General features: G+C 52.7%; 1 protein-coding gene across 1 annotated transcript in view; it reads left to right on the top strand.

Moving 5' to 3' along the window:
* The window catches only part of LOC139418893 (centrosomal protein of 192 kDa-like), an 83,648-nt gene extending 70,343 nt beyond the window's left edge, over nucleotides 1–13,305 (top strand). The window contains exons 40-46 of the mRNA XM_071168677.1: nucleotides 902–1,121; nucleotides 2,861–3,033; nucleotides 6,378–6,497; nucleotides 7,482–7,597; nucleotides 8,832–8,958; nucleotides 9,073–9,131; nucleotides 12,437–13,305. Of these exons, the coding sequence (XP_071024778.1) occupies nucleotides 902–1,121; nucleotides 2,861–3,033; nucleotides 6,378–6,497; nucleotides 7,482–7,597; nucleotides 8,832–8,958; nucleotides 9,073–9,131; nucleotides 12,437–12,569 (948 nt within the window). The 3' untranslated portion in view covers nucleotides 12,570–13,305. The remainder of the gene's footprint in view (nucleotides 1–901; nucleotides 1,122–2,860; nucleotides 3,034–6,377; nucleotides 6,498–7,481; nucleotides 7,598–8,831; nucleotides 8,959–9,072; nucleotides 9,132–12,436) is intronic.
* The last annotated feature ends 214 nt before the right edge of the window (nucleotides 13,306–13,519 follow it).

Raw genomic sequence — 13,519 nt, 5'->3', positions numbered from 1 at the left:
TTGATGTGGTTCCCCCCCCCTCATTGTCTTGATGTGGTGCCACCCCCTCATTGTCTTGATGTGGTGCCCCCCCCCTCATTGTCTTGATGTGGTGCCCCCCCCTCATTGTCTTGATGTGGTGCCCCCCCCCCTCAATGTCTTGATGTGGTGCCCCCCCCTCCCTCAATGTCTTGATGTGGTGCCCCCCTCATTGTCTTGATGTGGTGCCCCCCCCCCCCCTCAATGTCTTGATGTGGTGCCCCCCCCCAATGTCTTGATGTGGTGCCCCCCCTCCCACATTGTCTTGATGTGGTGGCTCTCCCTCAATGTCTTGATGTGGTGCCCCCCCCCCTCATTTTCTTGATGTGGTGGGGCCCCTCTATCTTGATGTGGTGCCCCCCCCCCCCCCCCCCCCTCATTGTCTTGATGTGGTGCCCCCCCTCCCTCATTGTCTTGATGTGGTGGCCCTCCCTCAATGTCTTGATGTGGTGCCCCCCCCCCCCCCCCCCCTCATTGTCTTGATGTGGTGGGGCCCCTCAATGTCTTGATGTGGTGCCCCCCCCCCCCCCCCCCCCTCATTGTCTTGATGTGGTGGCCCTCCCCTCCCCCCTCAATGTCTTGATGTGGTGCCCCCCCTCATTGTCTTGATGTGGTGCCCCCCCCCCCCCCCCTCATTGTCTTGATGTGGTGCCCCCCCCCCTCATTGTCTTGATGTGGTGGCCCTCCCCTCCCCCCTCAATGTCTTGATGTGGTGCCCCCCCTCATTGTCTTGATGTGGTGCCCCCCCCCCCCCCCTCATTGTCTTGATGTGGTGCCCCCCCCCCCCCTCATTGTCTTGATGTGGTGGCCCCCCCCCCCTCATTGTCTTGATGTGGTGGCCCTCCCCCTTAATGATGTTATTTTCTCTCCTCCTGCTGTCCAGTTCATCAAAGTCCAGATCCGTCAGGACCTGGCTCTGGATGTATCAACGGCCCCAGCAGACCGGAGCCTAGCCCCCCTTCCTCCTCAGACTGCTAGCCCCATGCCCACCGCCATGCTGCCCCCTGCAGGCCAACCCCCCCTGACCGGGACAGCTCCAGCCACGGTAGAGATCAGTAACCGTACCATCATGTTTCCTGCCACGCCCTCAGGAGAAACCTCAGGTAGGAGACACTCTGGCTCCCAGCCTTACTCAGCGTTGGGACATATCTATAATCTCAGCATTGCGACATATCTATAATCTCAGCATTGGGACATATCTATAATCTCAGCATTGGGACATATCTATAATCTCAGCATTGGGACATATCTATAATCTCAGCGTTGGGACATATCTATAATCTCAGCGTTGGGACATATCTATAATCTCAGCATTGGGACATATCTATAATCTCAGCATTGGGACATATCTATAATCTCAGCATTGGGACATATCTATAATCTCAGCATTGGGACATATCTATAATCTCAGCATTGGGACATATCTATAATCTCAGCATTGGGACATATCTATAATCTCAGCGTTGGGACATATCTATAATCTCAGCGTTGGGACATATCTATAATCTCAGCATTGCGACATATCTATAATCTCAGCATTGCGACATATCTATAATCTCAGCATTGGGACATATCTATAATCTCAGCATTGGGACATATCTATAATCTCAGCATTGGGACATATCTATATTCTCAGCATTGGGACATATCTATAATCTCAGCATTGGGACATATCTATAATCTCAGCATTGGGACATATCTATAATATCTGACACTCAGCGTTGGGACATATCTATAATCTCAGCATTGGGACATATCTATAATCTCAGCATTGGGACATATCTATAATCTCAGCGTTGGGACATATCTATAATCTCAGCGTTGGGACATATCTATAATCTCAGCGTTGGGACATATCTATAATCTCAGCATTGCGACATATCTATAATCTCAGCATTGCGACATATCTATAATCTCAGCATTGGGACATATCTATAATCTCAGCATTGGGACATATCTATAATCTCAGCATTGGGACATATCTATATTCTCAGCATTGGGACATATCTATAATCTCAGCATTGGGACATATCTATAATCTCAGCATTGGGACATATCTATAATATCTGACACTCAGCGTTGGGACATATCTATAATCTCAGCATTGGGACATACCTATAATCTCAGCATTGGGGCATACCTATAATCTCTGACTCCCAGCGTTATTCAGCATTGGGAAATAACTATAATCTCTGCATTGGGACATATCTATAATCTCAGCATTGGGACATATCTATAATCTCAGCGTTGGGACATATCTATAATCTCTGCGTTGGGACATATCTATAATCTCAGCGTTGGGACATATCTATAATCTCTGCGTTGGGACATATCTATAATCTCTGCGTTGGGACATTTCAAATCAAATAAAATTTTATTTGTCACATACACATGGTTAGCAGATGTTAATGCGAGTGTAGCGAAATGCTTGTGCTTCTAGTTCCGACAATGCAGTAATAACCAACAAGTAATCTAACTAACAATTCCAAAACTACTGTCTTGTACACAGTGTGAGGGGATAAAGAATATGTACATAAGGATATATGAATGAGTGATGGTACAGAGCAGCATAGGCAAGATACAGTAGATGGTATCGAGTACAGTATATACATATGAGATGAGTATGTAAACAAAGTGGCATAGTTAAAGTGGCTAGTGATACATGTATTACATAAGGATATCTATAATCTCTGCGTTGGGACATATCTATAACCTCTGGAGTTTGCAGTTGCCAGTCAATAGCCCTATTTCCCCTCTAGATAATACCAAAATGATGTGTATGTTCTTGAAGAATGTTCCTGTTTCCAGTGTTTTGATCTAAAGCCGTCTCTTCCTTCGTCAGAGTCCTCTGTGAAGGTGGAGAACAGAGGAGAACAGGTGAGGTGGTACCTGTCTTCCTTCGCCCCTCCCTATGTAAAGGGGGTGGACAGCAGTGGGGACGTGTACCGGGCCACCTACACAGCCTTCAGATGTCCCAGAGTCTCTGGAACCCTGGGAGCATACCACAAGATGCAGGTGATTACTCTCTCTACCCCTACCTATGGCTTTATTAGGGTTACTGACCACCCAGCTTTACCCAGTCACACCCCTGGTCCCCAGAACATATCTTTATTAGGGGGGGTTACTGACCACCCAGCTTTACCCAGTCACACCCCTGGTCCCAGAACATATCTTTATTAGGGTTACTGACCACCCAGCTTTACCCAGTCACACCCCTGGTCCCCAGAACATATCTTTATTAGGGGGGGTTACTGACCACCCAGCTTTACCCAGTCACACCCCTGGTCCCCAGAACATATCTTTATTAGGGGGGTTACTGACCACCCAGCTTTACCCAGTCACACCCCTGGTCCCCAGAACATATCTTTATTAGGGTTACTGACCACCCAGCTTTACCCAGTCACACCCCTGGTCCCAGAACATATCTTTATTAGGGGGGTTACTGACCACCCAGCTTTACCCAGTCACACCCCTGGTCCCCAGAACATATCTTTATTAGGGGGGGTTACTGACCACCCAGCTTTACCCAGTCACACCCCTGGTCCCAGAACATATCTTTATTAGGGTTACTGACCACCCAGCTTTACCCAGTCACACCCCTGGTCCCAGAACATATCTTTATTAGGGGGGAGGGTTACTGACCACCCAGCTTTACCCAGTCACACCCCTGGTCCCAGAACATATCTTCATTAGGGGGGGTTACTGACCACCCAGCTTTACCCAGTCACACCCCTGGTCCCCAGAACATATCTTTATTAGGGGGGGTTACTGACCACCCAGCTTTACCCAGTCACACCCCTGGTCCCAGAACATATCTTTATTAGGGTTACTGACCACCCAGCTTTACCCAGTCACACCCCTGGTCCCCAGAACATATCTTTATTAGGGGGGTTACTGACCACCCAGCTTTACCCAGTCACACCCCTGGTCCCCAGAACATATCTTTATTAGGGGGGTTACTGACCACCCAGCTTTACCCAGTCACACCCCTGGTCCCCAGAACATATCTTTATTAGGGGGGTTACTGACCACCCAGCTTTACCCAGTCACACCCCTGGTCCCAGAACATATCTTTATTAGGGTTACTGACCACCCAGCTTTACCCAGTCACACCCCTGGTCCCCAGAACATATCTTTATTAGGGTTACTGACCACCCAGCTTTACCCAGTCACACCCCTGGTCCCCAGAACATATCTTTATTAGAGGGGGTTACTGACCACCCAGCTTTACCCAGTCACACCCCTGGTCCCCAGAACATATCTTTATTAGGGTTACTGATCACCCAGCTTTACCCAGTCACACCCCTGGTCCCCAGAACATATCTTTATTAGGGGGGTTACTGACCACCCAGCTTTACCCAGTCACACCCCTGGTCCCAGAACATATCTTTATTAGGGTTACTGACCACCCAGCTTTACCCAGTCACACCCCTGGTCCCCAGAACATATCTTTATTAGGGTTACTGATCACCCAGCTTTACCCAGTCACACCCCTGGTCCCCAGAACATATCTTTATTAGGGGGGTTACTGACCACCCAGCTTTACCCAGTCACACCCCTGGTCCCAGAACATATCTTTATTAGGGGGGTTACTGACCACCCAGCTTTACCCAGTCACACCCCTGGTCCCAGAACATATCTTTATTAGGGTTACTGACCACCCAGCTTTACCCAGTCACACCCCTGGTCCCCAGAACATATCTTTATTAGGGGGGTTACTGACCACCCAGCTTTACCCAGTCACACCCCTGGTCCCCAGAACATATCTTTATTAGGGGGGTTACTGACCACCCAGCTTTACCCAGTCACACCCCTGGTCCCCAGAACATATCTTTATTAGGGGGGTTACTGACCACCCAGCTTTACCCAGTCACACCCCTGGTCCCCAGAACATATCTTTATTAGGGTTACTGACCACCCAGCTTTACCCAGTCACACCCCTGGTCCCCAGAACATATCTTTATTAGGAGGGTTACTGACCACCCAGCTTTACCCAGTCACACCCCTGGTCCCAGAACATATCTTTATTAGGGGGGTTACTGACCACCCAGCTTTACCCAGTCACACCCCTGGTCCCAGAACATATCTTTATTAGGGGGGTTACTGACCACCCAGCTTTACCCAGTCACACCCCTGGTCCCCAGAACATATCTTTATTAGGGGGGGTTACTGACCACCCAGCTTTACCCAGTCACACCCCTGGTCCCAGAACATATCTTTATTAGGGTTACTGACCACCCAGCTTTACCCAGTCACACCCCTGGTCCCCAGAACATATCTTTATTAGGGGGGTTACTGACCACCCAGCTTTACCCAGTCACACCCCTGGTCCCAGAACATATCTTTATTAGGGGGGGGGGGGGGTTACTGACCACCCAGCTTTACCCAGTCACACCCCTGGTCCCCAGAACATATCTTTATTAGGGGGGGTTACTGACCACCCAGCTTTACCCAGTCACACCCCTGGTCCCCAGAACATATCTTTATTAGGGGGGTTACTGACCACCCAGCTTTACCCAGTCACACCCCTGGTCCCAGAACATATCTTTATTAGGGGGGTTACTGACCACCCAGCTTTACCCAGTCACACCCCTGGTCCCCAGAACATATCTTTATTAGGGTTACTGACCACCCAGCTTTACCCAGTCACACCCCTGGTCCCCAGAACATATCTTTATTAGGGGGGTTACTGACCACCCAGCTTTACCCAGTCACACCCCTGGTCCCCAGAACATATCTTTATTAGGGTTACTGACCACCCAGCTTTACCCAGTCACACCCCTGGTCCCCAGAACATATCTTTATTAGGGTTACTGACCACCCAGCTTTACCCAGTCACACCCCTGTTCCCAGAACATATCTTTATTAGGGGGGTTACTGACCACCCAGCTTTACCCAGTCACACCCCTGGTCCCCAGAACATATCTTTATTAGGGGGGTTACTGACCACCCAGCTTTACCCAGTCACACCCCTGGTCCCCAGAACATATCTTTATTAGGGGGGTTACTGACCACCCAGCTTTACCCAGTCACACCCCTGGTCCCCAGAACATATCTTTATTAGGGGGGTTACTGACCACCCAGCTTTACCCAGTCACACCCCTGGTCCCCAGAACATATCTTTATTAGGGGGGTTACTGACCACCCAGCTTTACCCAGTCACACCCCTGGTCCCCAGAACATATCTTTATTAGGGGGGGTTACTGACCACCCAGCTTTACCCAGTCACACCCCTGGTCCCAGAACAATGTGTCTTTGGTCAATAGGATGTCCTGTAGGGCTTTGACCATGATGGTGTTGTTGATGTCTCCTCTCCTCCTGTTGATCTCCTCCTGTTGGTGTCTCCTCCTCTCCTCCAGGTGCCCATCACCTTTCTGCCGAGGGACCGAGGGGACTATGCTCAGTTCTGGGACCTGGAGTGTCACCCTGTGGCTGAGCCTCAGCACAAGACCAGGATACGCTTCCAGCTCTGTGGCACTGTGGGTAGACTGTTATAGGACATCATTATACTGCCAGGAGACTGTTATAGGACATCATTATACTGCCAGGAGACTGTTATAGGACATCATTATACTGCCAGGAGACTGTTATAGGACATCATTATACTGCTAGGAGACTGTTATAGGACATCATTATACTGCCAGGAGACTGTTATAGGACATCATTATACTGCCAGGAGACTGTTATAGGACATCATTATACTGCCAGGAGACTGTTATAGGACATCATTATACTGCCAGGAGACTGTTATAGGACATCATTTTACTGCCAGGAGACTGTTATAGGACATCATTATACTGCCAGGAGACTGTTACAGGACATCATTATACTGCCAGGAGACTGTTATAGGACATCATTATACTGCTAGGAGACTGTTATAGGACATCATTATACTGCCAGGAGACTGTTATAGGACATCATTATACTGCCAGGAGACTGTTATAGGACATCATTATACTGCCAGGAGACTGTTATAGGACATCATTATACTGCTAGGAGACTGTTATAGGACATCATTATACTGCCAGGAGACTGTTATAGGACATCATTATACTGCCAGGAGACTGTTATAGGACATCATTATACTGCCAGGAGACTGTTATAGGACATCATTATACTGCCAGGAGACTGTTATAGGACATCATTATACTGCCAGGAGACTGTTATAGGACATCATTATACTGCCAGGAGACTGTTATAGGACATCATTATACTGCCAGGAGACTGTTATAGGACATCATTATACTGCCAGGAGACTGTTATAGGACATCATTATACTACCCTTCTGGATATGGTGTCCCCTAATGAATACGACCCTTCTGCTTTACCGGTGGAGGGTGAGGTGGAGGGTGGCGGTGGAGGGTGGCGATGGCGTGGAGGGGAACGTGGAGGGTGGTGGTGGCGTGGAGGGTGACGGTGGCGTGGAGGGTGATGGTGGCCATGATGATGATGATGTGTTTCAGGGTGTGAAGGTTGGTCCAGCGGTGGCTCCTCAGGAAGCAGACTGTTCTCTGGTGAAGACTGAAGCCTTTAAGACCAGGAGAAGACCTGACCCGGTTGCTGATGGGGGCATGACTGGGTAAGGACTGGCAGTCAGGTCTCACTAGTGATGACTGGGTAAGGACTGGCAGTCAGGTTTCACTAGTGATGACTGGGTAAGGACTGGCAGTCAGGTCTCACTAGTGATGACTGGGTAAGGACTGGCAGTCAGGTTTCACTAGTGATGACTGGGTAAGGACTGGCAGTCAGGTCTCACTAGTGATGACTGGGTAAGGACTGGTAGTCATCTCTCACTAGTGATGACTAGAAAAACAAGGTCGATCCTCCACAGTCCAGAGCACAGTGGAGGATGACTCACAAAACAGGGAGCACTAGTTAGTCAGCTAGTTAACCAGCTAGTTAGTTGGTCTGCTGGCTAACTAGCTGGTTAACGTTCAGATATAGCTCTTGATTTGATCTGAAGGATAACTGGTCACGAAGCTCCGAGCCCCATGGCGGAAGGTTCAGGTAGATGTTCAGGAAGCTCAGAGCCCCATGGAGGAGGAAGGTTCAGGTAGATGTTCAGGAAGCTCAGAGCCCCATGGAGGAGGAAGGTTCAGGTCGATGTTCAGGAAGCTCAGAGCCCCATGGAGGAGGAAGGTTCAGGTAGATGTTCAGGAAGCTCAGAGCCCCATGAAGGAGGAAGGTTCAGGTAGATGGTCAGGAAGCTCAGAGCCCCATGGAGGAGGAAGGTTCAGGTAGATGGTCAGGAAGCTCAGAGCCCCATGGAGGAGGAAGGTTTAGGTAGATGGTCAGGAAGCTCAGAGCCCCATGTAGGAGGAAGGTTCAGGTAGATGTTCAGGAAGCTAAGAGCCCCATGGAGGAGGAAGGTTCAGGAAGCTCAGAGCCCCATGGAGGAGGAAGGTTCAGGAAGCTCAGAGCCACAGGGTGGAGGAAGGTTCAGGTAGATGTTCAGGAAGCTCAGAGCCCCGTGGAGGAGGAAGGTTCAGGTAGATGTTCAGGAAGCTCAGAGCCCCATGGAGGAGGAAGGTTCAGGAAGCTCAGAGCCCCAGGGTGGAGGAAGGTTCAGGTAGATGTTCAGGAAGCTCAGAGCCCCGTGGAGGAGGAAGGTTCAGGTAGATGGTCAGGAAGCTCAGAGCCCCATGGAGGAGGAAGGTTCAGGTAGATGGTCAGGAAGCTCAGAGCCCCATGGAGGAGGAAGGTTCAGGAAGCTCAGAGCCCCATGGAGGAGGAAGGTTCAGGAAGCTCAGAGCCCCAGGGAGGAGGAAGGTTCAGGTCGATGTTAAATGTGTGGATGATGTTGTGTGTTCCAGTCAGGAGGAGGCTCTGTGTAGGGGGGTATACGCCCCCCAGGACCACTACTCATTCCCCCCTACCAGGGTAGGGGAGACCAGCACACTGAAGGTCAACATGAGAAACAACTCCTTGGAAACGCATGCGGTGAGCAACACACACACACACACAGAATAATTGCATGAACTGTGATGGATGTGATAACTACCCAGAATGCTTTGCGTTGCATGGATTTGATGTTGAGCTTGTCTGATGTTGCAGCTGATGTTCCTAACCCCTAAAGAGCCCTTCCACATCAAGCATTCCAAATATTCCCTAAGGTGAGTCCACGCCGCTTGGTGACTGTCATTCCTCTTCTGTAATCAGTGTCCTGGTTAGCCTGGCCACAGAGCTAGACCATGACTATAGAAGTTGACCAAGACGGCACAACCAGGCCTGGGACCAGGCTATGATGTACTGAAAGGCTGTGATTGATGCTGTGTGTGTAACCTGAGTGTGACTTCCTGCTCCTAATGCTGTGGAAACTCAGAGGGGTTTGTCTGAGAGCGTCTGGACAGCAGGCCACTGTGTTGGTCATGCTCTGGGCCTGAGAGCGTCTGGACAGCAGGCCACTGTGTTGGTCAGGCTCTGGGCCTGAGAGCGTCTGGACAGCAGGTCACTGTGTTGGCCAGGCTCTGGGCCTGAGAGCGTCTGGACAGCAGGCCACTGTGTTGGTCAGGCTCTGGGCCTGAGAGCGTCTGGACAGCAGGTCACTGTGTTGGTCAGGCTCTGGGCCTGAGAGCGTCTGGACAGCAGGTCACTGTGTTGGTCAGGCTATGGGCCTGAGAGTGTCTGGACAGCAGGTCACTGTGTTGGTCAGGCTCTGGGTCTGAGAGCGTCTGGACAGCAGGTCACTGTGTTGGCCAGGCTCTGGGCCTGAGAGCGTCTGGACAGCAGGTCACTGTGTTGGTCAGGCTCTGGGCCTGAGAGTGTCTGGACAGCAGGTCACTGTGTTGGTCAGGCTCTGGACCCGAGAGTGTCTGGACAGCAGGTCACTGTGTTGGCCAGGCTCTGGGCCTGAGAGCGTCTGGACAGCAGGCCACTGTGTTGGCCAGGCTCTGGGCGCGAGAGTGTCTGGACAGCAGGTCACTGTGTTGGTCAGGCTCTGGGCCTGAGAGCGTCTGGACAGCAGGTCACTGTGTTGGTCAGGCTATGGGCCTGAGAGCGTCTGGACAGCAGGTCACTGTGTTGGTCAGGCTCTGGGCCTGAGAGTGTCTGGACAGCAGGTCACTGTGTTGGTCAGGCTCTGGGCCTGAGAGCGTCTGGACAGCAGGTCACTGTGTTGGTCAGGCTCTGGACCCGAGAGTGTCTGGACAGCAGGTCACTGTGTTGGCCAGGCTCTGGGCCTGAGAGCGTCTGGACAGCAGGTCACTGTGTTGGCCAGGCTCTGGGCCTGAGAGCGTCTGGACAGCAGGCCACTGTGTTGGTCAGGCTCTGGGCCTGAGAGCGTCTGGACAGCAGGTCACTGTGTTGGTCAGGCTCTGGGCCTGAGAGCGTCTGGACAGCAGGTCACTGTGTTGGTCAGGCTATGGGCCTGAGAGTGTCTGGACAGCAGGTCACTGTGTTGGTCAGGCTCTGGGTCTGAGAGCGTCTGGACAGCAGGTCACTGTGTTGGCCAGGCTCTGGGCCTGAGAGCGTCTGGACAGCAGGTCACTGTGTTGGTCAGGCTCTGGGCCTGAGAGTGTCTGGACAGCAGGTCACTGTGTTGGTCAGGCTCTGGGCCTGAGAGTGTCTGGACAGCAGGTCACTGTGTTGGTCAGGCTCTGGGCCTGAGAGCGTCTGGACAGCAGGTCACTGTGTTGGTCAGGCTCTGGACCCGAGAGTGTCTGGACAGCAGGTCACTGTGTTGGCCAGGCTCTGGGCCTGAGAGCGTCTGGACAGCAGGCCACTGTGTTGGCCAGGCTCTGGGCGCGAGAGTGTCTGGACAGCAGGTCACTGTGTTGGTCAGGCTCTGGGCCTGAGAGCGTCTGGACAGCAGGTCACTGTGTTGGTCAGGCTCTGGGCCTGAGAGTGTCTGGACAGCAGGTCACTGTCTTGGTCAGGCTCTGGGCCTGAGAGCGTCTGGACAGCAGGTCACTGTGTTGGTCAGGCTCTGGACCCGAGAGTGTCTGGACAGCAGGTCACTGTGTTGGCCAGGCTCTGGGCCTGAGAGCGTCTGGACAGCAGGTCACTGTGTTGGCCAGGCTCTGGGCCTGAGTGCGTCTGGACAGCAGGTCACTGTGTTGGTCAGGCTCTGGGTCTGAGAGCGTCTGGACAGCAGGTCACTGTGTTGGTCAGGCTCTGGACCCGAGAGTGTCTGGACAGCAGGTCACTGTGTTGGCCAGGCTCTGGGCCTGAGAGCGTCTGGACAGCAGGTCACTGTGTTGGTCAGGCTCTGGACCTGAGAGCGTCTGGACAGCAGGTCACTGTGTTGGTCAGGCTCTGGGCCTGAGAGCGTCTGTACAGCAGGTCACTGTGTTGGTCAGGCTCTGGGCCTGAGAGTGTCTGGACAGCAGGTCACTGTGCTGGTCAGGCTCTGGGCCTGAGAGCGTGTGGACAGCAGGTCACTGTGTTGGTCAGGCTCTGAGAGCGTCTGGACAGCAGGTCACTGTGTTGGTCAGGCTCTGGGTCTGTGAGTGTCTGGACAGCAGGCCACTGTGTTGGTCAGGCTATGGGCCTGAGAGTGTCTGGACAGCAGGTCACTGTGTTGGTCAGGCTCTGGGTCTGTGAGTGTCTGGACAGCAGGCCACTGTGTTGGTCAGGCTCTGGGTCTGAGAGCGTCTGGACAGCAGGCCACTGTGTTGGTCAGGCTCTGGGTCTGAGAGCGTCTGGACAGCAGGCCACTGTGTTGGTCAGGCTCTGGGTCTGAGAGCGTCTGGACAGCAGGTCACTGTGTTATCTACTGAAGTAGGTGTGGTGGTGCTGTGTGGCGAATGGCACCTTGCTGCATGTCCGGACTCCTCCCATGGTGCATAGCGTTGTCATTCACACGTCATCGCCATGTGGAATTAACGTTTGTTACTACATTTCTATCACAGTATTTTCTTCAATGTGAGATTTGGTGCTTCCTGTACTGCACCTGTCAAGTGACACTGTTCTATTCTAACAACAATCACAGTTCAAAGTCTGCCTCTCAGTCCGTGTTGTCTGCCTCTCTGTCCGTCTTGTCTGCCTCTCTGTCCGTCTTGTCTGCCTCTCTGTCCGTCTTGTCTGCCTCTCAGTCCGTGTCGTCTGCCTCTCAGTCCGTGTCGTCTGCCTCTCAGTCCGTGTCGTCTGCCTCTCTGTCCGTGTCGTCTGCCTCTCTGTCCGTGTCGTCTGCCTCTCTGTCCGTGTCGTCTGCCTCTCTGTCCGTGTCGTCTGCCTCTCTGTCCGTGTCGTCTGCCTCTCTGTCCGTTGCGTCTGCCTCTCTGTCCGTTGCGTCTGCTTCTCTGTCCGTTGCGTCTGCTTCTCTGTCCGTTGCGTCTGCTTCTCTGTCCGTTGCGTCTGCTTCTCTGTCCGTTGCGTCTGCTTCTCTGTCCGTGTCGTCTGCCTCTCTGTCCGTGTTTCTGCGAACTCGTACATACTTAGTCCATGTTTTGATTTCTTCCCGTTTCTCCCTGCCCTCCAGATCCCAACGCTACATCCACCTGCCAGTCCAGTTCAAACCGGTTGTAACTGGCAACCACTCCAGCCTGCTGTTGGTTCAGACGGATACCAGTGGAAACATCGCTATCCAGCTGACTGGTGAGGCCCTGCCCTGACTGGCCTGAGGACTGCTGGTCTGGGTCAGTGAGGACTGCTGGTCTGGGTCAGTGAGGACTGCTGCTCTGGGTCAGGGAGGACTGCTGGTCTGGGTCAGTGAGGACTGCTGCTCTGGGTCAGGGAGGACTGCTGGTCTGGGTCAGGGAGGACTGCTGGTCTGGGTCAGGGAGGACTGCTGGTCTGGGTCAGGGAGGACTGCTGGTCTGGGTCAGTGAGGACTGCTGGTCTGGGTCAAGGAGGACTGCTGGTCTGGGTCAGGGAGGACTGCTGGTCTGGGTCAGTGAGGACTGCTGGTCTGGGTCAGTGAGGACTGCTGGTCTGGGTCAGGGAGGACTGCTGGTCTGGGTCAGGGAGGACTGCTGTTCTGGGTCAGTGAGGACTGCTGGTCTGGGTCAGTGAGGACTGCTGGTCTGGGTCAGGGAGGACTGCTGTTCTGGGTCAGTGAGGACTGCTGGTCTGGGTCAGTGAGGACTGCTGGTCTGGGTCAGTGAGGACTGCTGGTCTGGGTCATGGAGGACTGCTGGGTCACTGCATCTGTAGTGTGGCCCGTACTGGAGCACTGCATCTGTAGTGTGGCCCGTACTGGAACACTGCTGAAGGTCATATGGAAGAATGAACTATGAAGCCTTTGTCCAATATGGCACCCTAATCCCTAGATAGTGCACTGCTTCAGGCAGCTTCAGGCCCGGCAACGTCCCAACGTCTCATTGGTTCCACTCCTGGCAACGTCCCAACGTCTCAACGTCTCATTGGTTCCACTCCTGGCAACGTCCCAACGTCTCATTGGTTCCACTCCTGGCAACGTCCCAACGTTTCATTGGTTCCACTCCTGGCAACGTCCCAACGTCTCATTGGTTCCACTCCTGGCAACGTCCCAACGTCTCATTGGTTCCACTCCTGGCAACGTCCCAACGTCTCATTGGTTCCACTCCTGGCAACGTCCCAACGT

The sequence above is a fragment of the Oncorhynchus clarkii genome, chromosome 2, assembly GCF_045791955.1.
Source record: "Oncorhynchus clarkii lewisi isolate Uvic-CL-2024 chromosome 2, UVic_Ocla_1.0, whole genome shotgun sequence".
Classification (NCBI taxonomy): domain Eukaryota; kingdom Metazoa; phylum Chordata; class Actinopteri; order Salmoniformes; family Salmonidae; genus Oncorhynchus; species Oncorhynchus clarkii.
Note: the sequence above shows the minus strand (reverse complement) of the source record. Positions and strands in the feature narration are given on the sequence as shown.